Source organism: Pieris rapae, chromosome 13 (genome assembly GCF_905147795.1).
Source record: "Pieris rapae chromosome 13, ilPieRapa1.1, whole genome shotgun sequence".
In the NCBI taxonomy this organism is placed as follows: domain Eukaryota; kingdom Metazoa; phylum Arthropoda; class Insecta; order Lepidoptera; family Pieridae; genus Pieris; species Pieris rapae.
This window is the reverse complement of record NC_059521.1, coordinates 8,544,903-8,572,843: the sequence shown is the minus strand read 5'-3', so window position 1 is coordinate 8,572,843 and position 27,941 is coordinate 8,544,903. Positions and strand designations below refer to the sequence as shown.

The 27,941-nt window shown below is 33.3% G+C and overlaps 3 protein-coding genes across 6 annotated transcripts; 2 read left to right on the top strand and 1 right to left on the bottom strand.

The window, feature by feature from the left end:
- Positions 1-93: 93 nt before the first annotated feature.
- Positions 94-6,058, bottom strand: LOC111001050 (glutathione S-transferase 1). 3 transcript variants are annotated; one of them, XM_045630909.1, is made up of 7 exons: positions 6,049-6,058; positions 2,536-2,674; positions 2,408-2,466; positions 1,621-1,762; positions 892-1,085; positions 715-812; positions 94-349 (listed from the first exon to the last, which is right to left on the bottom strand). In XM_045630909.1, the coding sequence occupies exons 2-7, from the start codon at positions 2,620-2,622 to the stop codon at positions 258-260; spliced, it is 672 nt and encodes a 223-aa protein (XP_045486865.1). In that variant the 5' UTR covers positions 2,623-2,674; positions 6,049-6,058; the 3' UTR covers positions 94-257. The 3 variants fall into 3 exon arrangements, with proteins under 3 accessions (XP_045486865.1, XP_022126443.1, XP_045486864.1); XM_022270751.2 differs by lacking the exon at positions 6,049-6,058 and adding an exon at positions 3,217-3,319; XM_045630908.1 differs by lacking the exons at positions 94-349; positions 6,049-6,058 and adding an exon at positions 3,217-3,319 and having other exon boundaries at positions 561-812.
- Positions 3,623-4,791, top strand: LOC111001053 (glutathione S-transferase E14-like). 2 transcript variants are annotated; one of them, XM_022270755.2, is made up of 5 exons: positions 3,623-3,776; positions 3,850-4,014; positions 4,097-4,297; positions 4,377-4,493; positions 4,576-4,791. In XM_022270755.2, the coding sequence occupies exons 1-5, from the start codon at positions 3,639-3,641 to the stop codon at positions 4,783-4,785; spliced, it is 831 nt and encodes a 276-aa protein (XP_022126447.2). In that variant the 5' UTR covers positions 3,623-3,638; the 3' UTR covers positions 4,786-4,791. The 2 variants fall into 2 exon arrangements, with proteins under 2 accessions (XP_022126447.2, XP_045486863.1); XM_045630907.1 differs by having other exon boundaries at positions 3,623-4,014.
- On the top strand, positions 5,328-27,656 carry LOC111001049 (epidermal growth factor receptor substrate 15-like 1). Its single transcript, XM_022270750.2, has 17 exons — positions 5,328-5,439; positions 5,861-5,905; positions 6,228-6,362; positions 9,510-9,608; positions 10,300-10,449; positions 11,045-11,155; positions 11,446-11,667; positions 12,187-12,359; positions 12,663-12,825; positions 14,265-14,429; positions 14,916-15,005; positions 15,213-15,410; positions 16,737-16,892; positions 17,477-17,617; positions 18,572-18,661; positions 18,904-19,062; positions 21,271-27,656. The coding sequence occupies exons 1-17, from the start codon at positions 5,413-5,415 to the stop codon at positions 22,099-22,101; spliced, it is 2,955 nt and encodes a 984-aa protein (XP_022126442.2). The 5' UTR covers positions 5,328-5,412; the 3' UTR covers positions 22,102-27,656.
- Positions 27,657-27,941: the final 285 nt, after the last annotated feature.

The window sequence follows — 27,941 nt, the reverse complement described above, 5'->3', positions numbered from 1 at the left end:
AAGTAGGGGGTTCAAATTTACCATCGTACGTTACGTTTAGTGTGAATCGTTTAAAAGAGTACAAGTACTTTAAATGAATGTATGTTCTTATATCGCAATATTTCTTTATTGTAAAATAAAATAAACTAAAGACATCAACTTAAAATATTTTGCTATAAATAAGTAAAAGTATACATCAATATCTAAAATATGGTTGTTTATAACATTTCGGGAAGCAACACCATTTTTATGAAGAAAGCACATTTTTTAACAAATGATTACATATTCTTTAAATGAAATGGTCGAGAGCGTCGAGCGGACGAGCTTTGAGGGCACGCTTTAAACTGGTCGTCACAATAATGACCTGTATCTGTAAATGTTATTAGGGTGGTTAGGCATCATTTTGGACAAATGAAGTCGATTTCACTGTATACTACTATTATATCTTCCAAACTAGCGTTCTCATTATATTTTCAAAATTCGTGAAACAAAATATAGTGATTTTTGTGAACTCGCTGTTTCATGTTTCATCATCATAGTTTAAATATATACGCGTGTTAGAATAACGAAATTAAAAACGTTACAACATTAATTCAATTTCAAAACGCTGCGGCCGTGCTGCATACTCAAAAATTATTTAACATATACATAATTAAATATAGAGTTCTAATATTGCTAATGTAATTTATTAATAAAAGTTACTCATATCAAGTCATTCAACGTGTAACAACTCGCCTATTCTTTTAGAAAATTCTTCGAGCCCTTTGTCATTTGCGGTACCATAAAAATATTCTTCGGACATTTTGTACATCCATCGAACCAGGTTAGGAAATCTACAACATATTATATCCAATTATACTGTTTATATATTGATCAAAAAGGAATTTAACACATACATTAAAGTAACGTTACCTATTTTTATCAACCGGTACGAGAATGTTCAATGTACTTATTGTAGATGCTATAGAAATATCTGCAATTGAAAGCAAGGAACCCGTAATCATGGGACGCCCTGCGAGGATGCCATCTAGATCTGAATAGGCAGTTTCGATTTCACAAATTTGATCTGGTAATACAAAACGACAGTTCTCGTATAGAATTGGATCCTAAAATAGAAACAAAGAAAAATAATGTGATTATATATTTATCCATTATGGCTTAAACGATATTTAAATTAAATTCGCCAAATGTGTACAATATTGACAATAGCACGTTTGTTATAATCTTAGCGACAAGTTACAAATGACGAAATGATAAAGAAACTAAAAGAAAAAATAGGTACTCTACATAGTGAAACATTTCTATAAGCAAAAATTTGAAAAAAATTAAATACCTCTCCAAAAAGGGATTAAATATAATAAAAAATATTTATATGTAATACGTATTAACGCCACCGCGGCTAAACTTTAATGCTTGGCGCAGACAACTTAAACCTAAATCATTGATGATTAAATATAAAATGAATCACTTTAGAAGCTAAATAGGTTAAGGTTAGGTAAGGTTTAGCTTGTCCACACTAACTATTGTTTTTTCGTCACGGTGGCGTTAATAAATAGAGTACCTTTAGTTTATATGTCAGAAGCTATTCACCGGTTTATGCTCTAATACTATAACTTAAAATCGGTTTTATTCAACTCTTACAGCAGCAGCTCGATATCGTGGTTGTAAGGTGCCACAATTGTACATCATATATTGGTCAATTATAGCTCGGCCTCCTGGATCTTTAGGTAACAATTTATCACAGTTGAAATATCGCGACGCAAGGTACATATTTATTGAATGACTGAAAAACAATAGAAGAATATTTTAGAGACAGTCTCGTTGCAAATAATCTACGGTTCGGTCAAAATGGTCGCTTTGGGTCGGGCAGGGGTAATTACGTTTTCATTCGTATACCTGCGATATTGAGTCAGTTTCCAAAATTTTTAAAGTTTTTTTTAGTTTAGTTCTAAAGTGAAAGCAACACTACAACTATTGGGCTGGCTGTAACTCGCACTTAGTAGGTGTGTTATATAATATTTATTATAAAAGTTAATCATTGCAAAATGCCGTTGTAACACCTTCTATTATGTTTACGCGATTAATAAAAATGATCTGTTGTTATCGTTGAAAAGCCCAAATGCCCAAATAAGAAGTGTGGGAGTTTAATTTCAACGACAAATAAAAGTAAAAATAAAAGTATTCGTAAGACAATTCTACAAATGTCTTTTTTAACAATAGTAATTAATGTTCTAAATATAAATAATTTCTGCCACAGTGTTGTTAGTAATGCATTATCATCAAGCGTTATTTGATGCTTTTGAAAAAATACTCCTTTGTAATTGGATGCAAAACGAGGCAGAAATCATATCATTCATGATATTATGTATTTACAATATTACATTATTAACATTTGCTAGGTAAATAAAGGAAATAACGGAAAAAGTACCTATCTATTAAAATCAATTCTCTGTCTTTAAATACAGGTAAAGTTTGAAAAGGGTTCATCTGAAACCAAAAGTATTAATTAAAAAAAAGTTTACTGGATTAATTAAAAATATATAAATGTCAGCTTACATCCATGATTTCCTTTGATTTGTGCTCAGCTTTATCCATATCTACATCTACTTCCGTAACACTTATATTCATTGCATCTAAAGCCATCAACACGGCTCTGCAAGATGGACTGCGATCAGCCTTCCATAGAGTACAGTGCCTGATAATGGAAATAAGGGGTTAAGTTTTTTAATATGTAGCCTCTTCGAACTCGGTCTTTATCAAGTTCACTTATGAGCTTAAGAACTTTAAGACAGAGGTTGGCGTTATTTATTGGTTGCCATTCAAGCATTACGTAAGCATTATATTTTTAGATATTTTTTATTTTCTCATTTAGTGATTACGTCAAAAGTAATCAAGTTTTTAACAACTATTACCTACACATTGTCTATGCTTGAAAACGAAATACATTTTCGAGAATTCCTACCAAAACATATATTGTACTTGTAATATTATTTTTGAGACCTTTGCTTACTTATGCTGACAAGAGAGAGAGGGGGGAGAGGGAGGGTTATCGCAGCTAATATATACCTGAAGTGGCCCTTTGACCTCAGTTCTTTTAATTAAATTTTCTAATGTGATGGGACAACAAATGGTGATTCGAGCTTAAAGTCGTTGACAACCAGTTAAACCAAAATTCAACACATCATCTTGTTAATAAATTTATAGACAAACAGATGTGAAGTTATTTAATTTACTTACTGTAGACATGATAAAGACTTGCTTCCTACTTTACCCATTTTTAAAGCACATCAATGATCTTTTAAACTATCATTATTTTATGATTTTTTAATTTTATTTAAATAAAAATTTGATAACTTGAACTTTTAAGACTTGAAACATACTCCAAAATTTAATCTGACAGAAGATTTTTTCTTACTGAGTTGAATTTCGGCGTTACACCAAAGAGGTCAAATTATTTAATTTACCTACTTTAATTAACTTTAAAAAAAAACAAATAATGATTAAGTATGTATGGCTAAAACAGCTTCTAAAACCATAAATCTGAACTTTTGTAGACAAAATGTTTTAAACAAAACACGATTTTCGTATACTTGATTTATTTATTTTGCAATTCAATTCCTGCTTGGGACCAAGTAATGTTTATTCAGCGAAACAATCCTATGGTTCCATTCAGTAACCTGATGCTGGGTAGTGTATTATCACGCTTCTATAAAATGGTGTCGTTCATAACAAATAACATTAGTAAATACCATGCAAAGTTGCATTATTTAAGACATTTGAATTTTAAAAATCACATTGTATGAATACCTAATAGTTATGTATTATGCTAGAAATGATTGTATAAAAATTTATTTGTTTTTGTGTTTGTAGAAACTATTCATGGAGAAAACACAAAGATTGCCCATTCTATATGTCGATGAAGCTTCTCCGCCTGCACGATTTGTAATGATGACGGCATATTTATTAAATATTAAATTAGAAATACGAAAAATCAATTTATTTGCAGGAGAACATAAAGATATATCTTATGCAAAAGTGAGTTATTGTTTATTATTTGTAATGTATATTCTTTGTAAGGTTATTTTTTCTAATACATTTTTTCATCATTTTATTCAAGATCAATAATCTACAAAAAGTACCAACATTAATCGTGGAAGATAATGCAATTATCGACAGCCATGCTGCAGCCATATATTTATGCCAGCAAGTAACAAATCAGGAGCTGTATCCAAAAGATAATATTTTTACACAAGCAAAGGTTAACGAATTACTTTTTTTTAACTCTGGTACACTCTTTCGATTGGACAGTGAAATTATGGTAAGTATGATAAGAACTTCAAATGAAACTTAAGACGAATTACGAAATCCAACCCATAAAAAAGGCTGAATTATTTTAGTCCAGTTATTTCGCTGGAAAGTGGCCAGTAGCGAAGTCCAAAATTGACGAATGGTATAACGCTCTTGATTATATAGAATCGAAGTTGAATGCAAATACATGGTTAACTTGTGATAAGGTATGTAAAAAGAATAAATAGGTAGTGTTTATCTTACTAATGAAGCCGCATATATGTATTTAAATTAATATATGATTTTCAGATGTACCTATGTGATATCTGTATTATGCAGACAATATCTTCGATGCTTCAAATATTACCTCTTTTAGATCACCACAAAAATATAGAATGTTGGTTACAAGAATTTGAGAAATTACAATGTTTTGATATAAATAAACGAGGATTAGCGAGACTTAAATATTACACTGAGTTGTATAAACCAAAGAACAATAATTATTTACTTAATGATTGATTACACTACAAGTAATAATATTGTGTATACTTAAGAAAGATACCTATTAAAATTTATGTCGTTTAATTTATTATCTACTGTTAAAATTAAATAACTTAATGCCTTAATTTATTAAAACGTACGTACCTATGATTTACACTAGTGACATAAAAGCGAACCTGATCGTACCTATAGAAAGTTAAATAAGTATTTGTAAATTAATGTTGATATTTTATTGTATTTATAGTAAAAAATTAAAAACTGTTTTGTTTATCTATCTCTGCTTAGGAGAATTTGGGCAAATGTTATGTTTTATAGTTAATTTCATATTTGTAAATGTGATACCACGCTAAGCTCATTATGGAAATATTACAATAATTAGAATTTTATTTCTGTCTAAAATATTTGTAGAATATATTTTTGCATGAGTTAGGATTTTAATGGCATTAATGTAAAGTACGACATTGAGCGATCTTGGGTCGATTATTATTTCAAGATGTTTCATTCCGCAATATAATATCGAATATGAATTGATTGCCATCACCAAAAATGCAAGATTTGTAATCATACATACATTTTAAGGAACTGTCAACACTCAGTTCTTTAGTCCATGGAGTCTATTGATTGGTCGACAGGGAGATGTAAAAAATGGCTTCCTTGCCTTCTCCTACTCAGGTAGAATTTATTCGAATAAAATTATAAGTCGTGTGATATTGTTGTATTTATGTGTGTGGAAATTAATTTAATATACGTGTCTACTATTTGATTAGATTGAATATACTAAGAGTATACTCATACTAAAAATATGCGGCATCCAAGTGTCGGGAACCCTTGACAGATTACGTTCAAGTTAGATCTGAAAATTAATCGGTTAACCGTAACAGTATATATTTATTGTAATAATTAAGTGAAGTGGCCGCCGGTGATAAAATACATGCAGGAAGAATAAGTTTAATATATATAATCCCCAAATTGCTTAAGATTATAAGCTTACTATAAATGTCACGATTTGTGTAGATATGTCACACCCATTGGTCCTTTGAAACTAATAAGATTTTGAATTTTACTCTACATTATGTTGACTAAACCATTCCAGGTGGCAGGGACCCACAGTTCTATATATGAGGCCTATTACCACCAAGTGAGTAACTAATTTTAGATTTTATGGACTTGCTATTTAATTTATTTAAGGTTTGATTTCTAACATGCTCAATATCTTATTGATTATAAGATTATTGAAAACTTATGTTGGTATATTTTCATGATATTATAAAATTTACTCACTCAGAAATTCTTCAGTTATTTTAACAATTAAATATTCTTAAACTTCTCTTTACTAAAAAATCAAATCAAGTAAAGATCCTGTTTTATTATGTATACTTGATTTAACATTACTTATATAGCTGTATATAAGTCTGTTCATAATTATAATTGTCTTCTCACATCTAAACTCTTGATAATAGGTAGACCCCAATGGCACTGGGGCAATACAAGCCCTTGATGCAGCTAGATTTCTCAAGAAGTCACGTCTTAGCGATGTGGTACTTAGCAAGATTTGGGATTTGTCTGATCCTAATGGCAAAGGATATTTGGATAAAGTGAGTCTCCTTACGCTCTTATTTTCTATTTAAGCTTGTTTAATTAAGTAACATATTGATGGTATAATGTCAATATTTGTTAGTATGATCTCAGCCTTGGTTGGTAATTTGGATCATCACTTATGAATAATATCTCTTTTACAAAGCCTAAACATGGTTACTAGCTCTTAATGTATTTGTAGTGGTTTTGAAGACCTTAATGAACTGTCAGCATAAAAATGTAAAGTGGGTTGAAATTCTTAAATCTTTTAAATGACTTTCAAAACATATCTTATCATAAAGTACTGAATCTGGCATATCTGGCAAATATGTTTTTCTCAGTATTTGTCTTAGATAAAATTCAGGTTTATATTTGAAGGTTATTTTAATTTTTCTATTGTAGTTTATATTATGGATACTTATTCTTGTATTGGTGCCAACAAATTGCTGTATTGGTTTTCCTGAAATAAATTCCTTAAATAAATTTTTGTTAAAAGTTGGAGCCTAAAACACTATAGCTCTGTTTATACAGATTATGCAATAAAACCTCTGATATTAATTTAGATAATAAAATCTCCTGTATATCCTAAAGAGGTAAAGCACTTAGAGATATGTTAAATACTATAATGAAATTGTAACTAAATTAAATCAAGAATTAATGTAATAATGCCCTTATTTTTGAAATATTTTTTGTTGTTTGAACTGGTTAAAAAGTAGTTAGTAGATATTGATAATATGTGTACACATCAACAATTATTAAGAGGTTTGGCGTACCTGACCTATTTTGTAAAAGTGAACTCAATCCAAAATAATTAGCTACATAATTACAAATTTCATTTGTAAACAGACACACAATCACACTTCATTCATCATATACATTTATTATTTGTTTGTTTAATTAAAGAAAAGTTTGAAGCTTCCCTGTTACAGGTCTTTGATTTTATAGAAAAGCCTTTTTAGTTGGAATAATCCTAAAAGGTATAAATATACCTTTTAGGCCCTTTAGGCAAAATTAAACAGGTAAAATACTTAAAGTACCCAGACTTTTTGTCGCCAAATATATGTTGGCCTAGACCCAAATATAATGTTAATGAGGTTATTGCATTGAACAAAAATCCATACATTTTCCATGTCATAGTAGATTGTGAGAGATATTGAACTAAGCCTTCAATATCATCTTCAGTAACTTGTGTGAAGATAAGATTGAGGTCCTCAACAGATAAGCTACATGTTCTATATGGATCGAAAAAGTAAATAAATGAACAGATATAAAAAATGTTGATTTTATTTTTAATTGTTAGTGCAGTGCATTAACAATTAAAATATGTACTTAATAACATCTGCAGTCCCAGCTCAAATGAAGATTTTTTTGTTGCGTTAAACATAGAATTAAAATAAAAGTATTTCCTGTGTATAACATGTGGGTGGGTGGGTGTTAATCATAGTAATAATTCGTATGTAATTTAAGTGATGTGCTTGTTACACTGGTGATATGTTATCTATGAGCGAATAAATTGTGTTGATTTTATATTACTTAATTAAAAAAATTTAAATGACCTTTTATTACTGTTAAAGCGGTAGTGTGTTAAGATTAAAAGGAATACTGGATTGCATTGCTGTAAGTAAATATAATGCGTATTGCCGGTGAATTGTAGGATTTCTCTGATCGTTTGAGATTAATGTGTATATTACAACATGGCTTTTACTACGTATTTACTTCAATACGTAGACGTCAACTATAGTAAAAATAGACAACTAACGTATATGAAAACATTATATATATTTACACACAATCCATACAACGTTTTTGAGATCTTAGTAGATTTACAAATATACAGACAGACAGACTTATTGCTAACGAAACGCTTACACAGAAACACACGAAATATTAATAATAATAAAAAAAGAAACATTATGAAATAAAAAGGACATAAGATACAATTAAAGCGGTGTGTGTGTGTGTTGTGGTAGTAACTGGCCCTAGCTCAGCATTCCGCTGTGGAACAGACGTTACATATTAGCGAGAGTACTCTTAACTTTGGTAGCATTTCCTTCCATTTACAGATTTTTTGTATCGTTTTAGCTGTACGTTCTCATTTTGTTTACGATTGAAAGAAGCAACTAATTGTCTTCGTAGAAATTTCTTTTCCAACAAGGAAAACTAATGGTTTAATGCAAAAGACCTCGTCCGTATTAAGGTGTGACGTTAAAGATATGTTTGTTTACATATCATTTGAATATAAAAAATAGTAAACATCACCGTATCTAAAATCTTTTGGTAGTAGTGATTGACGCTCTATGTGGAACGACAAAAAATGCCCCGACAAAAAATGAAATTGAAATTACGTGCAAAACGCCACGATGAAAACTTGGTTCGTTTTTTTTTAGTTTTTGTAACCTTTTTTCTTCAAGGTCGTGTTAAGTAATCCAAGGTTAGATATTTATTGTAGCGTGGTGTATTAGTAAGGGTAGTCTCTAGGACTAAGTGTGATTTATTGAGCCTGTCTTAAGGACTTGCTTTGCTTGATTGCTTTCGTTTTTTTTATATCATAGTTAATAAATTACGGTAATTTTCGTTAACAAAATTAATTAATTTTAAATTCAAAGTCAAAAATTAATTATGAACATACACTTATTAAAAAAATAAATATACATATTAAATGCGTCTCATTTTACATTTACTGCCAGTTCTCAAATCAAGGGCGTAGAACTGAAGAGAAGAACTGGTAATTAACTCTCCTTGAACCCTCTTTGTTTTTGGTACCGAAAATTTAATCTCATTGGGTGCTGTTTCTTTATTCACGCTTTAAAAAAACACTGATTAACTGTAATTGCAATTACTAAAATCTAAAATTTCTTATCACAGGATGAGCTTAGCTTTATGGACAATTTATATCCGAGGTTTCTGAATAGTAACATCAATGTTAAATTTTTAGTGAGATATAGTTAATAGGAGGAATAATTTGTATAATAATACTTATTTATATGACTGCTGACGTTCGCTGATTCGCCTGCTTTCAAGCCATTTATCCACTCATTCGTGATGTTCTTCTGCTATGGATAGCGGAAGAATAGTATATTCCTATCGTAAGGTCTTGGGATCTTGTCTTCTATACATGGCTTTAGGGTGTATGCCGCATACATTAAATGCATGAAATTAATTTTCAGGCAGGGTTATTCGTAGCGTTAAAGCTGGTAGCGCTGGCTCAGGCAGGGAAAGATATAAATATGAGCAACATACACTCAGAGGCACCGCCACCTAAAGTTGTAAGTATAGATTGATATTTCTTTTAATAGAACGGGGAACAAACGGGCAGTAGGATCATGATGCTAAGTGATACCGCCGCCCATGGACACTCAATTGTGCGTTGCCAGTCTTTTAAGAATTGGTACGCTCTTGAAGGACTTTAAGTCGAATTGTTTAGGGAAAACTTCAATGGGCAGTTGGTTTCACATAGTGGTGGTACGCGACAAAAATTGGCTTGCCTCATTTGTGGAACGGCGGACGTCGAGGTGATACGGATGGAATTTCGTATTCTGCCTTGACGACCGATAATGAAACACAGCTGCATGCATTAATCTGAACACTCCTCCAACCATGGTAAAGAAGATGCAGGGTGACCCCAAATCTCTACGCATAGTGCGTAGTGTGAAAGCTGTAACCTTACATAGCAATGTTGGCACATCTTTTGTCTGGATAAGTCAACATAAGGTGCCTCCATAATAATCTGACGCTTTTTGTTAGGCTTTTTTCTATCCAATAATAATATCTATTCTATCTAATATCCATCTACAAGAATCTTTGTACGATATATAGAACGATATAGAATAAAACATAATTCTAAATTTTCTTCAAAATTTGCACGGATTTTTGTCCATACCATGAATCTTTTGTTCATATGCCATAATAAGCTTTTTGTATGAATATATTTTTTGTTTATTATAATATTTCCTTCAGGGTGAGCTACCTAAAGTTCCACCACCGAGTGTTAGTCCAATGCCAGCGATGCCGCTGAGCGACTGGAGCATAAAGCCAGCGGAGAGAGAGAAATACAGTCAGCTGTTTGACTCGCTACAACCCAATAATGGATTTATTGCTGGTAATAAGGTAAGGTACTTTGAGTAAACGAAAAACATGTGCAATTCACACGCGGTAGATATTAAACCTTCAAAAACAAAGTTTTTATAATTATTAATATGTAAATTAGACTTTTTTCACTATATAAATGTAGGATTAAACTTTTCTTAAAAAAAAAAAAATTAGAAGCAACTTTTATAATGAGTTTGAAATTTAATGAAATTAAAAAGCGACAGTAAAAATCATTTCCAATTAGAGCACCTAAAATGGTTTAAGATCCGGCTGCAGGATTAGTGCCCTCATCGGTTATTTGCTAAAAACCATTTTTTTATGTATTATTTATATTTACACTTACGAGAATATATACATTTCTACCAAGTTGCCTTTTGAAATTTGGTCGCTAGTATTTTTAATTTTTAAATTAAATAAAATATCGTATACATGACGGCAATTTACATGAAGATTAAAAAAAATGACGGGTACCGTTGATCACCTGGCCGCACTTCTTCGCAGCCAGGTATGATTTCAATAGATTTATACGTTCATAACGTACACTTATTAATCATACATCAAATTTAAGCAGATTTTTCTAATGTTATTAAATAGAACCTGCTTTTTGGCACAGGTGAAGGGAGTGTTGATGGAATCGAAGCTTCCTTTGGACACTTTAGGCAAGATATGGGATCTTGCAGACCAGGATAAGGATGGGATGCTTGATAGACATGAGTTTATTGTGGTCAGTATAGTTTTTTTTTTTTTTTTTTTACTTCGAATTTTTGACTGGGACTAATTTACTGCCGAATAAAGAAACTGGAACAATGCTTTAACTGTAAGAATAAACACGTGTAAATCATGTCATAAGATTAAGAAACTTAGCGCTAATAATTTCCATACGTTTTTGACATACGGGTGTTATTGATATTGACATTTCAAAAACTTTATAATATCAATCATAGTTTATCGTTTGACATTTGCACTATGGAATTAAACAACATAGAAGTTAATATGAGATGCAACATCCCGCAGGCGATGCACCTAGTGTACAAGGCGCTCGAGAAGCACGCGGTCCCCACCACTCTGCCCCCTGAACTCCGCGCTCGGCCCCCTCGGCCTCCATCTCGCCCCCCTTCACGACCCCCCTCCCGGCCCCCATCGAGGCCTCCCTCGCCACAGCCCAGGGCGCCCCCTCGGCCACAGCCTCCTACACAGAATACGGACCTCTTCGATGGACTGCTCGACTTATCTAGTGTGAGTATGAAATGTTTATTTATTTTATTATAAAGAATGGACTCTCCATCTCTATCCCTTTCTGTCAAAGTGTGTTTAGGCTATGATGAAAGGAGACAGATGACATTTCTTGAACCAGTGCAATTCTAAAGAGTTCGATATCAGCTTTATTCCATATTAAAAAAACATCTTTTCCTTTCACCAGTATTAATACTATCTGTATTGTATTTCTCCTTGCAAGTTTGATTTTTTTGTGTTCTGAATATACTGAGCGATTTAAAATAAAGCGAATAATTATAAAGCGAAATAATTATATAATAAAGTGACATAGACAATGGAGAAAGATTTAGCATATATCTTGGTAGAACTAAGTAATTCAAATCAAAATTTATTTTTTGTAACGAGGCTCAAGTGATATATGCGATAATTCCACTTTGCCCGAAGGTTTGCAAGTGCGTTGCCAGCTTTTAAAGCCTCAAGGTAATCGCAAATTTTCACCCTTCCACTTCCATATTATTGTTTATGTTGTTAATAATTCAGCCGCCGTCATCCACTCCGGCGTCCTCTCAGTGGATATCGTCAAGTGATCGCGTGAAGTACGACACGCAGTTCACGTCATTGGATACGGACCGCGACGGATTCGTGTCCGGAGCGGAGATCCGACATGTCCTGCTCGACACTGGACTGCCGCAGACCACTCTTGCGCATATATGGTAATGTTCCAGCTAACGCCCGAACCCAATAATGATCCACAATCTCGGATTGTTTTCAATCAGACCGTGACAGTTGATCGATTTCCTATCTGTATTCCAATAACCAAACCCTAGAATGCAATCTCTTCGCTCTTTACACTCATATTTCATAATAAATATAAACCAAATAAAGTAAATACAACCGTATAAATAATATTAAAATATACATGTCTATGTTTAAAACATATCAAATAGCTTTTTGATTATTTTAAAAACTGGTGTAAGTTAAAATCTAAAGATCTTTTGTTGAAATCCCATTTCCAGGGCGCTGTGTGACACCTCGAGTTCGGGCAAATTGTCCCGGGCCCAGTTTGCGGCGGCGATGTGCCTCGTGCAACGCTCGTTGCAGGGAATACCGCCTCCCGCTGTGCTGCCACCCGATTTGATTCCCGCTGCTACTATGGCTCCACCTGTTCCTGCGATACAGGTATACAGATGCGCTTAGAAGTAAACTATGTAGCTAGCTTATTAAGCTAGTTGGCTGCGAATGTACGCGCAATGCAACCCTTTATCGATAGCTACCTGCACGTAGCAGTGCACGTGCACGCAGTGGATCTTTTCGTGCGAGATGTAAAGCAAAGGATCTTATACCATTTTTATTATAGGTTAAAGAAAACATGTTTTAATTACATAAACAATGTATGTTATCACTTATATATAAGTTTATAATTATTGTTACCTGTGGATCCACGCCTATTATGAGTTCATGTCGAATAAAACGTTACAATCGTGTTAGGTTTTGTATTTTAGATAACACGCAGAAAATGTTTGAATTTTATTCATAGATATAATACTATCAATAATTCAGACATATAGGTTAGGATCAAACATGAATGTCGGAGAAAAAAATAGTCTCGCCTTAACGATTTCTTTTTCGGTTGCAAGCCTATGAGCTTGGAGTATTTTTTTTATTTACGCCAATATTATACATAAGAAGAATGTCAGAAGAATTGTACACATTTAAGCAGCAATAGATATGTTTTCAGATACTTTGATTTTCTATTCGTTCTCCATATGGTATAAATGCGATATTCACTTGATCTAAATTCATACTAGGTGCAAGCGCATACAACCAAGGTTATCTAAGGTCGGTGAACGGTGTCGACTTTAAATTGATTATTTCAATTATTACCTTTACAATAATATAGTTGTTTGTTAAGGATTGTTGTTTTAAAAATATATTTAATAGTTTTATAGTGGGTTTAAGTGTAAAAAATTTGTATTTTACAACATATATAATGGTGAGCTCGTTTATTATTTTAGAATATTAATTATATTCAATAATATCATAAAATATTTATTTGAAATTAATGCCATAAGTCGACGTGTCTGAAGGAATTTAAAAAAAATTGAATATGTGAACATAATGCTACCTTGCTTTAATTTGTTTTTCCAATTAGTAGTTTCTGAGATGTGGTTATCGACAATAATGTTAACAGCCATTTAAAGTGGGTTTAATTTTTTATTTTTTGAAGTGAAACTTCTTTAGAATCGTTGTGATTTCAAACCGGATGCAACGAAAAAGCGACAGTAAAAAGAGACAGAAACATTAATTCATATGATTTAACGTGGGAGAAAATGAGATAGCAGGCATTATACAGCCTCTCTTTACTGCCGCTTTTTCATTTGATCGAATTTCAAACTTTCGATGTTTTAGTTTTTCCCAAATTAAAAATTTATATTAAACTTATAAATTAAAATTTATCATTAAAATATACTGTTTTAAAAGAACACACACATTTAGATAATGGAAAATGATTAATTTATATATGATTAATAATAAAAAAAATGTTTTTGAAGGTTTCACTTCTACCATGTGTGAATTGCACATATGTTTTTTTAACCTGTATGTTTAAAATGTTACAGCCAATCCCTGAACCAGTGTCCCTTGGCCCGCAGCCGACGCCCGAAATGGACGCCATAGCTCGTGACGTTGACTCTTTAGCGAGGGAAAGACTTTCCCTCGAAGCTGAAGTCGCAAATAAGCAGAAAGAGCTGACGGTTAAGACTGGAGAGGCGGATAGCTTGCAGGTGGGTTAACTCTGTGTGACGTCACTCAATTTAACGATAAACTAAAAACATCAAACTAATGTATTACGCCTATACTATGTAAGCAGCAGATTACAAGTTACATATAAATATTCACAGAGTAAAAATTAAATAAAAATATGGATAGGTTTGGCTGACCATTTTTCAAACGTTTTTATATTAAATGCTCATATTTTTGTATATAGTATTATTATTATTAAAAAAAAACTTTATTTTCTTTTCTTTTTTTTGTTGTCTCTTGTTTTGTAATTATTTATGTACTTTTTGTACTTAACCCTCTGTAGGGTTATACTAGGGTTGCCTGGAAGTAATCGCCTGTTAACGGTTAGGCCGCGCGTTGAGTTTTTTGGAAATATACATTAAACGGTTGGCCATACTACGATATCATCCTTGTATTGTATTAATTTTTTCACTATTTTTAGGTTGGCCTAGATGTAAACGATTTTAAGTTTCATTAATGATTTTCAGAGTGAATTGGACACTTTAACAGCTACACTGAAACAGTTGGAAAACCAAAAAGGTGAAGCCCAGAAAAGGCTGAACGATTTAAAGTCACAGGTATTTTTTACTTATTATTTATTATGTATTAAAAGGATTTAAAATAAAATAAAATCATTAATTTTTAATTGAGTTTGCAGCTAAAATATACAGAAACAAAAATGAACTTGTTTGTTAGTTGGATAATTTGTTAACATCAATAAATAATTGATATTTTTGTTAAAACAAACCATTTATCTTTTGTACAAACGTAATTAACTACTATAGGTGGAAAAATTACGAAGTCAAGTGTCAGCCCAAGAGGCGGCAGCGGCGGAGACGGAGGCTGAAGTGGCGGCGAGGCGTGCTGCTGCCAACACCCTCAAGGAGAAAGAGAGGAGCCTCCAAGATGAGGCGGCGCAAGCGCAGCTCCAAGCTGAAAAGCTCGGCGCTCAGCTCACCAGTTCGGTGCTCGCTGTCAGCCAGGTTAAGATTATATAATCATACTAGCGGATCCGACAGACGTTGTCCTGTCTATACGTCTTTAATTTGAAAATTTCAAACTTTTTTTAATAAGCTAAAACATTCTGGACCATTTTGATGAAAATTATTATTCAAATGTTATGACAATATCTAACGATCCAGCACATGGTCTACAATAACACAATGATAACAAAACTTTTTTTTAATTTCGGGACAGACTAAAATTAAAATTCGAATATTATTTAAAATTTGACAGTGCGATGGTAGCGCCGTCTGTCGGATCCAATGTAAAACATTCCAAAATCAACAACTACTAATTAATTTAAAAAAACATTGTCCAGCGGACAAAATTGTGAATCTAAACCATTCTCGAATCTCCACGAACACACACAAAAAATTTCATCAAAATTGCTCCAGTCGTTTAGGAGGAGTTCAGTCACATACACACGCACACAAGAAATATATATATTAAGATTTCTTAAAAAAACGTTTTTGATATACAGAATTAATACATAGCGCTAAGACTCACATTTATAGACATGAGGCATACGACAGTACTGCGTACTACCTGGTAGTAAATGTAAATTTACAATTAATTTAAATTTTTTGAAGTTCAAGTGAACTGAGATGAATAAAGATATTTTGTTGTTGACATTCGTATCTCATAAACATAACTTACGTTCACTTAAGTTATACTTGACTAGACTAGACTAGACTTGTCTATTTAAAGTCTGTGGAATTGAAATTTTGCTGCGAATCTGGCGCCAATCGGTCTATCAAGTAGTTAAAAATTACAGATTAAGTAAATGTTTAGTTAAAATTTAAACTATACATAACTAGGTAGGCAGACATGGCCTTTTATAGAAATAAAATCAGTGCTACTACAACCTTTCACCTATTTCTGTATCTGTTTCATGATCATTTGTTAATCTTGTAAGTCAGTGATTGTCTATCAGCCACCTGTGCCTGACACACGCCGTTGATTTTTGGATTCTAAGCCAGTTTCCTTCTTTTCTTTTAATTATTTTATTATTCTTTATTACTCAAGATGTCATATGGAACATGGTGTAATGGTTGCAGCTTCTTACAAACATTGTGTAAAAAAAAACTTTGTGATTAAAAAGAGTGGCTGAGAGCTTATTGGCAGTTCTTCTCTTCCGTTTTCCTTTATTTGAGAACTGGCAGTAAATGTAAAATTAGTAGCATTTAATTAATTATTTTTGACTGTGATTTTAATTGGATAGTACACTTATTTTTAAGTCGAGTAAGTATATATCGTGTAACTTGACATGAGGACATGTTTCATGTACATTGACAAATATGTTCCAGGCGAATTTAAAACTGAATCACCTGGAGGAGCATCATAGGTCATTAATAGCTGCAATAGAGGCGATCGATGCCGGCGCAGGTGTTAGCGTGCTCAACCTGCAACCGCAGTTCTCGAAGCAGCACCTGCAGCAGCTGGTGCGAGGGTCGGGAGATGAGGTATTTTTTTAATTTTAAACTTACATATATAAATTCTACAGATTTTTTTTTGGTATTTATTAATTTTTCGAATTATGTGTTGATGAATTTCTATAATCTATGAGATGGTTCAGTATTTGTATTTTTTTGTATTTTTTTTTATTGTTTTGATTCAAATTCAAATTGTTCGTCAGTGTCATTTGTACTTGCTCGTTTTCTTAATGTAGGTAAGTAATATAACTACATTCAAACTCAAATTAATATTGGTCCTGTAACTACTACTTACTACTAATAATTAAAGACTTAAAAATCCTGACTAATAATTAAAGACATAATTTACACTGACATTTTTATTTTTAAGATTTTTATAGTCATAATAAAAATGTATTGTAAGAATATGGTACAAAAATGTTATGGTGGTACAATCCTAATCACGTAAAAGGATATTTTTTTGAGTCATTTCAATTAGTCAATATTATTTGTATCATACATATTATATGTTATTAAATTTGTATCAACTCCAGTGTCTGACGCCTGTAATCTGTTTTTGATGATATTTTAGCCATAAAAGTGAAATATAATAAATAAAATACTTAATTTTTCAGGATGAAGAATTCTCGAAGGCAGACTTCAGTACAATGAACGGTTCTGCCGGTTTCTCTTCCGACCCCTTCAAGGACGACGCCTTCTCGTCTAATCTTCCTACGAACGATCCATTTGCGCCTTCGAATAATAAACCGGCGCAGGTAAGTAATAAATATGAATACCAATATTATTGGAAGAGATATCTACATTATGCATAAAGGCAGCTTAAATTATCCAGATTTCCTATAAAAAACTAGACATAAACATTAGTTTTATTAATAACTAAACACACACACACAGAATCATACAAAATAACAATAATCAAATAAAATAATAATAATAATAGTGAAATAAAAATACTAGTGTCGCTCACTCAGATATCGTTCGTTTTATGCTCATGGACATACACTGCTCATCACACTTATCTATTTGGTCAGCGACTAATTCAAGCATTTTATAAAACATCTAAAAATGTTATTAAGTATGTCCTTATAAATGTTATTTAATATGCAGTCTCCAAAGGATTTTATTCTTGCTTACAATTTTTCCATTTTATGTCTTGGCTAGCTATCCCATCCTCTGTTTACATGTAAAGTCAGACCCCATGATTGCCACAGAACCGATTCCAGTCTAATGTAAAATCTATCTATAGACAAATCTATTAACTTTTATTATTGTGCCTTGTTCAAGTATTACGTTAGCACTATTGTCTTTGATTTTCTTATTGATTACGTCAACAGTAATTTTTTACTTTTTATAGATATTACCCATACATTGTCTATGATTGAAATTTACATTTTCGAGGGTTCCTACAAAAATACAAGTTGATGTACTTTTTTTGAGAACTTTGATTATATTTACTGACAAGAGAAGGGGGGATAAATTGCAGTAAATCAGCTTACGTAATACTTAACGATCCCATCATAGTGTTCATATATTACGTATTTTAATCGATTAAAAAAAATAGTTTGACCTGTGTTTGTAATATTGTTGGAATTGAATTAGGTTTTCGATAATTTTTCTTAGTAACTTTGTCTACAATTGCCTCGGAAAATAAAAGTATTGACGATTTAAATATATCTGATATTACATTTATTTTTTTATTTTATCTTCAGGATGGTTTCGCTAGTGATCCATTTGGCGGCTCTGCTGATCCCTTTGCAGGCGATTCCTTTGCGAGCAATGAGACGAACAAGCAAAATGATGTGAGTGCAGTTATTATTTAGCAAAATCTGTTTTTTTCTTAGAAATTTAACTCGGAACTTCGGGTCTAGAAGTTTTTCTATTTAAGATTATCCGTGATTTTCTCTGATATTTTTAGCACGGATTATCTGATCTCTTATAATCTATAAGCTCACCAGTGAAGTCAAAGTTTAGACTGATTACCGTGTTTATTGTAATTTATTTTTTGTTGCAAAAATAATTTATTATTATCAATTTATTTCAGGGTGCCTGGGAGTCTGATCCCTTCGCAGTGCTGCACGCCCCAACGCGAAATTCAAATGTTAGCAATACTAGCAACCCAAGCAACGCTAGCAACACTGCTAAAAGGCACAAGACTCCACCTCCGCGGCCGGCACCCCCTCGCCCCATGCCCCCGCACAAGGTATGCCAAAATTATTCGTATAGGATTTTATGTTTGTTTTAAATTGATTAGAATTGCTCTTGGATCATATAAATTGAATAAACCACAAAACAGTTTTGAACTAATTTGTTGATTAAATTATAATTTCAATGGCAGCTGATACCAGCGCCATTGCTCCGACATAATAGTAATTAAAGTTAAAAAGTTTTCTATATGGGGAAGGCCTAATGCTCGTTATTTATTTAATAATAATAATGTAGCTTTATTTTATTCAATTAAAATACAAACGCATATACTACAAGACATTAATAGAAAGAAGAATTAAGAAATACATAATAGCCTCCAAGGGGCAGCCAATAACAAATTTTTGCTATTTATAATCCAATTCGACTTAGGGTCCTTCAAGAAAAAGACTTACCAATTCTTAAAAGGCCGGCAACGCATCGGCATTGAGAGTGTCCATGGGCGGCGGTAACACTTAACATCAGGTGAGCCTCCTGCCCGTTCCTCTGTTCTTTAAAAAAAAAGTTTAAATGTGTCTAAAATATTTATTTTTAAAAGCTTCATGACAAATGATCCAAGGGCATAATTAGTTTGTTTTATTTAATTAAATTTTATTTTCAGATTTTAATTTGCATATCAGACTAGTATCAAATGATTTAGCTAATTTTATTTCTATATTTTACGCTGCAGAGAAAGTAAAATTAAATGTATGTAAGCTTTGACCGAGTTTTTGCACGACTTTGTTAAAGAGAATGGCATTTTGTGAAGTGCTTTCTTTGAATATATCAACGGAATAACATAGCATTTTCGTATGCTATATCTGTCTTTATATGTTAATCATTTACAACATACTACAGTCTGTGCGGACAGAGAAAGGAGGCGGTCATAAAAATTCATATATTTTTGAAACATATTTATAGATAATACAGAACAAAATATGTCCTTGCCTGCGCAAAAGAGATTTTTCGGTTTTACTGGGAGGAGGGAAGGGGGGGGGGAGTGACGTGTCGATCGTGTGATTGGTTAATCTGTTGACGTTTGTGTCCCGCGCTGCGATACGATACGCAAACTTTCCCCCACTCCCTTGTTTAGTGCTCAAAAAGTTTGCCGATATCTGTAGTTAACTACGCCCTTGATTTGAGAACTGGCAGTAAATGTAAAATTAAATTCATTTAATATTTCTTTTTTTGACGTTCATAAGTGTACATTGTTACCTACATGAATAAATAAATTTTGAATTTGAATTTGAATTTAACAATCACTGTTGCTATAATGACGTAACAGTGTTGTCAACATAACAAACAACTTTTAATTAATTATATGACCTGTAACAAACAACGGTTTTCTTTTCGCACAGACTATGAGAAGCGAACATACGGGGTGTAAAGCGAATTCAAAGTAAATACACCACGAACGTATCACAATGTTAATCTTAATTATGATCTTGAAGTTAATTAACGGGCGCTAGTTATGGGAGTTAAAAATACCTTTGAAAAGAAACAGGAAAATTTATAAACTAAATAAATATAAATTTCATATTTGGCAGTCTTTGTACCCGGTATAATTTCAAAGCTCTCCTTTGCATTAACAAAAAGCACTAATCGACGAATTTATGTTATTCCGATTGTGTTACGGTCAGTTGAGGATACATTGATAATTTTACTTTCTCTGTAAATGCCATTCTCGTAATAGTGTGCACACATGTCGAAATCGCATGTTTTTATGAAAGTTGAAAACACAATTTTTGTTTTGTAGACTTTGTTTTGAACGTTTTGCTTCACAGCTTTGTTGGGACAAGCATTTGTTTGCGTTACATTATGTTCATGCATGTTCGTACGTAGCTCGCTTTATTTGTCTTGTCTTGCCAGTTTTGTATTTTATGTATTTAATAATATTTTCTATATATAAATAACATATCTTCTTTAATGTTTCTGTACATTGCGACATCGTTATTTTTGTTTTTTTGACTTATATAAATGAGTTGTATGTCAATGCTCTGAGAGTTGGGACATACGTTGTAAGATGTATCACGCCGATGTCTCGATGTACGTAAATTGTGCGTCACGCCATTTGTACACTTGTCCACTAACATACGCTAACCACGGCTCGTGTGCTTGTCCCCACATTGCAGCGCTAAGCGGACGGACGACGGCGACATGTGCGTACACACCTTCCCTCTCCTTCACACACCTATCACCTATCTCACTCACACTTTGTTGCGCCCAGACCGAACGCAAACCTATCGACTTCACCGAGGACCCCTTCAAAGACTACCGTTACGAAGACCCGTTTAACATCGAAGACCCCTTCGCCGACGTCAACGACAAAAAAGCCGATGCGTTCGGCCGGTCGACTTCCGTCGCCGGTTTCGAGAAAGACGACTTCTTCTCTACCTCTTCGAATTTAAATGGAACCTTCTCGAAGCCGGAGCGAATTAGTGGACGAGTATCGGCGCCTCCCGTCGCTTACGACCCGTTTTCGAAGCCCACTAATAATAATGACTCCTGGGCGGCCTGGCCGAACGATAGCTGGGCGGCCGACGATGCCTGGTCCAAACCGGCCCCTCCCAAACCGGATGCTTGGTCTTCATCCTCCAAAAATCTGAATTCAAAATCTGACAACTGGGAAAGCAACACCGATAATTGGTCAAACAAAACCGATAACAGGTCGAACAAAACCGATAATTGGTCTAACAAAACCGATAATTGGTCTAACAAAACAGATGATTGGGCGACCGATTGGGGAACTGATAAAAACAAAAATCTCAACGAAACGTGGCCATCAAACACCTTACCCAGTAAGAAAGAGAAATCCCCGAAGCCAGTGAAATACGCAAAGTCTCTCGTCCACACGATCGGTGGGATCGGCCGGACGAAGCAGAAAGACAAGAAGAAGTCGAACGAGGCTAAGAGTGTGGATGCCCTTCCTTCCGAAGAGCAGCAATGGGCGTGGGCGGCCGCCGAATCGAAACGCCTGGAGAGCGAGGTGGAAGCCAGGAGGCGGCAGGAAGACGCGGAATTGCAGCTGGCCCTGGCCATATCCAGACAGGAGAAGTGACCCCCGAGGGGGCCCTCGAGGTGGCCCCGATTTCGGTAGCTGCTGCAGGTCGGTGAAGGGCCGAGGTCCGTTCGGCGGTGGGTTGTGCAACGATTTGGACTTATCTTGCCTTAGATTGGGACCCTTACGAATAACGTTGGAAAAGATGCATTCCGCAGTATTTGGCTTTAGATGTAGGATCCACTAGTCATATTGTTTATCTTGGGCGTGTAATGTGTAAGTAATATGCTTTAGGCCTAATTCTGTTGTTAGCCTTTAAGTCCGTGGCTGTAGCTAGAAGATAAAGATATTTTTCACCTATAATTATTAGAATTACGTGCGTAGTTTTCAATGTAAAAATTATTTATTGATTGTGAATTTGATGATACGGATTGTGTTTTGTTTAAATCGTCTCTTATATATGGACCTGAATTGACGAACAACAAAATTGTGTCCGTATGTGAGACATTAATTAAATTATAATTGTTTTGTATATAATGAATATTGTATAAATTGCGTCTTTATTGACATGATACATTGTCTTATTAATTTTATTATACGTCATTTGGGTAAAAAGTTAATATGCTTTTTACAAAAGCATTAGCGAAAACGTTTTGAGTAAATCGTATAAATAATCCTTTTCTGGGAGTTAAGGGTCTTATAATTACATAATTTGATTTATTTTGAGGCTGGGGCATACAATTTTTTTGTTATTTTCCTGATTTATTAATGTATGCTGCGATTTATGTTCTTACGTATGTAATTTGCGATTATTGTCAGTTATTGAATGATTGCGTGAATATATTTAGATTTTCTTAAATGAGAAGGGCAGGTACGTTATTTTCATTTGTGTAAAATCTTTGAACCAATTAATTATTGATTTTTAATTTTTGGATAGGCATATCAAATATTTTGAGGCAAATAGTTCCGCATGCATTATAATATGCGAGAGATTTTAGTTGGAAGTCAAATTTTTGAAACGAATATTTGACGGAGACGTATTTTATGATCTGTCTTGTATATGTGTATCTCGAAGATATATACACGATACATTACTTACCGAGTTTTATGTATGAAACCAGAATTCGATAGAGCCGATAGAAACGGTAGAAGTCCCGGTTAACATCACTGCAGTTGAGTTTGTTGTTGTCCCTTTCTAAAACGATATGAGTAAACGAGATATCATCATTCATAGCTTTTGGTTGGATATATCTTTAAATATTAATACGCAAAATATATACGGCTAAAGCCTTACCATAGTAGTACCATCGCATAGATGAGCGGGTGTTAATGTCGAGTCTCCCAATATAATCGTTAATCTCGGTAAATGTAAGCTGTGGATAGCAGTTGATGCGCGTTCACTTTGTTAATGTTGTCTTTTCATACCAGAATGGTATTCGCTGAGCCAGTTCTAGGCGTCTTCCTCGAATTTGTAGTGCTTAGGGTATTCCCTTAAGGGAGCGTTCAAGTATTACGTAACGAATTTGGGGGGTAGGGGGTTGGGGTGAAACGTTACGATGCGGGGCGGGGATTGAATTATGCGTTATTGTTAATATTATTATTGACATTCCGATACTAAACACCACATAAACGGCAACTTTTAATGTGTCAGTGGGTGGTAACGAAACGTGACGCGTGACATTTGGGGGGGGGGGGGGCCATAATACTTGAACGCGCTCTAATACAGAAAATGTTACCAAATATTTGAAGTGCGTAGAGTAAAATGCCTAGAAATCGTTCGGCCACAGCTTAGCTATGTAGATCACGCTTATGTGCGCACGAAGCCGTAAGCCGTCTGGTACAATAACTATTTTAGTACTGCACGCTTGCCGGGACACAAAAAGGCAAAGCGAACATCGGTCGCGTGTCCCCGCAAGCCTAGTTGTTAGGATAATTGTAAACTTTGTAACTATTGAATACCGTGTTTATGGGTACTATTCTAATATTGTTATCTCTTTCTTAGGCTGTTGTTGTTCGGACTGCGTGGATGTATGATTTAGTATTGCAGGTATTATGTTACAATGTATGTAAATGGTCCACGTAGCCCGATCGATCCTTCTCTGTTATAATCTTTCAATAATAGCAATTAATATATTATTTCTCGACGTTGAAGTGTATATGTGTATCAAAAGCTATATATAATATAGATATAATTATTATAATAAAGGAAACGCTGCGGTGTCCATGCATTATATTTTTTTATTTGTTTTCTTTTGTTCCTTTTTTGATAGTGTTGGATATGTTAATATCAATTTTAAATACGATGTTCGGATAGTGATACAATGCGCGGGTACTGTCTTTGATCACCTCCTAATACTCTTCTTTAGCAGGAAAGGTAATGAAAGCCGGATCCTAATAGCTAATTTATTTAAGATTTCTAATCCGCTTTAAGAAGTATTTTTGTTTTTTTCCGCGCTCCTTAGCCGAACAACTTACTTGCGCTAATTAATTTAAATGCATTTTTAATACATTTTCCCACAAATTTATATCCCGCATTTTTTTGTTAATAGCCATATTTCTAGATTCAGATACTTGCGTTTTTTATATTTTTAAGCAACGAAATATTTTGATGTTTGAAAATTGTATATGAATTATATTTAGTCAAATCTATTAGGCGTGCTGTATACTCTGTTCGTACCTTATCATGAGAATTTAGCTTTAAAAATGTATGTTGTCAATATTGTAAAAGGTAGTCAATAAAATGTCCATTGTCATGTACTAAATTAGTTGTTGCATATTTTTTCCTTGATTTGATGAATTTTCGAAGGTTATTTCAAAACAATTTTAGACCGACTGAATAGCCTCAATAGATTTGTATGAAACATATCTCTCTAATGAATATTCAATATTTAGACAAAAATATAAAAGTAAATATGCTTTGTCACCCTCCCAAGTGATAAACTAAAAATTCGTCGACTTTGGGTTATTTAACCAATGATGTCAAATGTCACGTGTTGAGAGGTTGGATTTTAAGTACAATCGTTTCATATCATTGTAATATTGTGATTGTGTTACGTAGTTGTTTTAGATGCTAGAAATTATATTGCATTAATAAATATTTATCGCGCTAGTTTTGTTGATATTAAAGTTTAAAATTGTTAACAGTTGCAGAAAGTTTTTTTAGCTTATCACAGTTGTTTTGGAGCTGAGTAATTTCGACGTTTTAATGGCCAATCTTAATGTTTATAATCATCGAATTAAGTTTATTGATACTTATATTTCTTTATCTGCTTTTTAGAAAAATATAAACTATTGAGATTGGTATTAAGTTATTTATTTATCGTTATATTAAACAAAACCTTATGAACTTCATATGAAATACATATATTGGCTATTAACTATTTGCAGGTAATTAAATGTCGAACCGAACAGCTGATACGTCAAGTTACGAAGTCACGACCTATGGGGTAGTTGACCTCAAATTATAGTTGAGGTCAACAACCCTAAAGGTTAATTTTATAAGTAAATTGCCTTGTGTAAATTGTACGACGCTTTATAGTTCATATGGGTTTGTTAATATACTAAGGGCCTGTTTCACAATGTATGGATAAAGTACCACATAGCTATGCAACAAATTGTTCGAAAGATTCCGGATAAGAAACTTCGCGTTTCATGACGAATAGCGCTATCTGACAGTCGTGAAACGCAAAAATACTGTTTATCCTACCAATAAGTAATAAATAGCTTATTTGGAACTTATCCGGACATTGTAAAACAGACCCTAAATGTCAACCCATCTCTTTCGTAAAAATCGTTTCTTTATTACCTAATATAAAAAGTAGATGAAATGTTAAAGATATTGTGACTGTAATTTTAGAGTAGAAGTTTATAATACAGTTTATATTGTATGCAATTCAATTACTCGTAAGTATGTACCCAGATGTTGAGAATAACATTTAAATGATTAACGCTAGATGAAACATTTTGTAAGCGAATTGTTTCCCGTGCAGAGGAGACTTTTTTCTATAATTTTATCTATTTGTAAACATTTTTCTGTATTTTTGAATATGCAATTTTATATGCCGGTAATATTTTGGTTTCATTCATTGCATTGAATGGCGGAATTTCGATGGCTGCGTCCTAGCTGGTAATATACATTTACGACGGCGATCAAGTTTGTAAAGCTGGCAATACATTTTCAAATGTATTGCCAGCTTTGGGAGGGAACGCGTCTACATACGAAATTGTCTATTACTTTTTGTTCCATTTTTCTATAAATCTATTACATGTGGACGATTAAAAGGATTTGCTCTATGGTATGCGGAGCTCGCGTTCCTTTTATTTCGCGGTATCGATATAATATAACAGGCTGACCAAATTGTTATAGTTGTGTGTAGTCGTAGATGCACTGTATGCTTGTTAATTTTGTTACATAATATGCTCAATGCAATGCGTAAGACTGGATACTCGCTGTGACCTTTCAAAATGCAAACCCAGAAATAGAGTTTAAATAATTTTTTTTCAAGTATATGGTACAAAAATTTTATGTTTGAAATCGAACGTTCGCATATTCTGCGACAGATAACGTGCAAATTTATCTTTAAGGAATTTAACATAGAGGTTATATACATTGAGTCATAAAAATTAGTCAATTCTAATATTATTTGTAGTGATAAATATCATATTATTAAAATATATTAATACGTTATCCATTAAATATTGTATGTAGGTAATTTATAAAAACACTAGTAGGAAGATCTTTCAATATTTTTGTAAAGTTCAATAAAAATCAGTCCATTTAAACACTCATTGTCAAATAACATAAAAATGTATTGTCCATGTTTAAAAATGGGAATATTTAAATTTACTACCCGTTACCAAATCAAGGGCGTAGACTTTACACTCTTGACTTGGTATCGGTCGGGTCTACACTGTAGAGCTAGACTGTAGAGTAGCAGAGAAGAAACTCTGCTACTCTTTGTAATAGTCAAGTTTTTGTTTTATCAAGAAATTGTATTATCAATCAACAACACTTTAAACAAACGCTTAACTTCATCTGCAAATTAGGTTCTGTTTTGTATATTAGGGCAGTGAGTAACCAAGTGTCGAAATAAAAACTTTCCTTATCCGCTAACTTAACGAAGACGCTTAAGGCTCCAATAACAAAGGGTTCGTTATAAAGCACTATTTGAATCCAGCGAGTAGCTAGTTTTAGGCATCAAAGTTATTTCTTACTCACCCCGATTCACCCGTCTTTTACATTAACCTCGTACCTGACAGGTTATAGGAAAGATGATGAAAAGAAAGGTTATAGGGAATAATAATTATCATCATTGTACGCTTAATCACTGATCCTAATTTATATTATGATGTAAAAACTTCCCAAATCGACACGTAACTCATGCCTGCTAATGAGGGCTTATTATTAGTACTTTTTATAACTAAGTTATTTTACTTCGGAGCAGTATGAGTGAGAAATAACTTCGATAAATCAAGGACTTAGAAGACATATGATCAGTATTAGGTGGTGCGGTCAGTTACTAGATGGATTCGAGCACACACCGGCAGCATGGCACTGTACCTATAACAAATTTGTGAAAATAATTCCTTACAAAATAAAGGAAGCATACTATATAGTGTTTTGTTTTAATTAATTAACCTAAAACTTCCAAAAGATTTCTACTGTAGTATTCATACTGAATACATAATCTATAAAAAAAAGAAAATCAGTGACGCTACAACCTGTTTAGGTTTTTAGGCCTCAGATTTTTGAATCTGTTTCATGATAATTTTTTTTCTATCTAATAGGCAAGTATACGTGATCAGCCTCCACTGCCTGACACACGTCGTCGACTTTCTGGGTCTAAGACATCGGTTTTCTTTAAGATGTTTTCCTTCACCGTTCGAGCAAATGTCATATG

What these genes read in the sequence shown, in the direction of transcription:
- LOC111001050 (XM_022270751.2), bottom strand. Translation starts at nt 3,254, where the DNA reads ATGGGTAAAGTAGGAAGCAAGTCTTTATCATGTCTACA. An exon ending in CACGATATCGAGCTGCTGCT is followed by an intron (nt 1,086 to 1,620) that starts GTAAGAGTTGAA and finishes TTTCTATTTTAG; the next exon opens with GATCCAATTCTATACGAGAA. An exon ending in GTACCGGTTGATAAAAATAG is followed by an intron (nt 813 to 891) that starts GTAACGTTACTT and finishes AATATGTTGTAG; the next exon opens with ATTTCCTAACCTGGTTCGAT.
- LOC111001053 (XM_022270755.2), top strand. Translation starts at nt 3,639, where the DNA reads ATGGTTCCATTCAGTAACCTGATGCTGGGTAGTGTATTATCACGCTTC. An exon ending in TGAATTTTAAAAATCACATT is followed by an intron (nt 3,777 to 3,849) that starts GTATGAATACCT and finishes TTGTGTTTGTAG; the next exon opens with AAACTATTCATGGAGAAAAC. An exon ending in GATTGGACAGTGAAATTATG is followed by an intron (nt 4,298 to 4,376) that starts GTAAGTATGATA and finishes GAATTATTTTAG; the next exon opens with TCCAGTTATTTCGCTGGAAA.
- LOC111001049 (XM_022270750.2), top strand. Translation starts at nt 5,413, where the DNA reads ATGGCTTCCTTGCCTTCTCCTACTCAG. An exon ending in CACCTGTTCCTGCGATACAG is followed by an intron (nt 12,826 to 14,264) that starts GTATACAGATGC and finishes AAAATGTTACAG; the next exon opens with CCAATCCCTGAACCAGTGTC. An exon ending in TGCGAGGGTCGGGAGATGAG is followed by an intron (nt 16,893 to 17,476) that starts GTATTTTTTTAA and finishes TTAATTTTTCAG; the next exon opens with GATGAAGAATTCTCGAAGGC.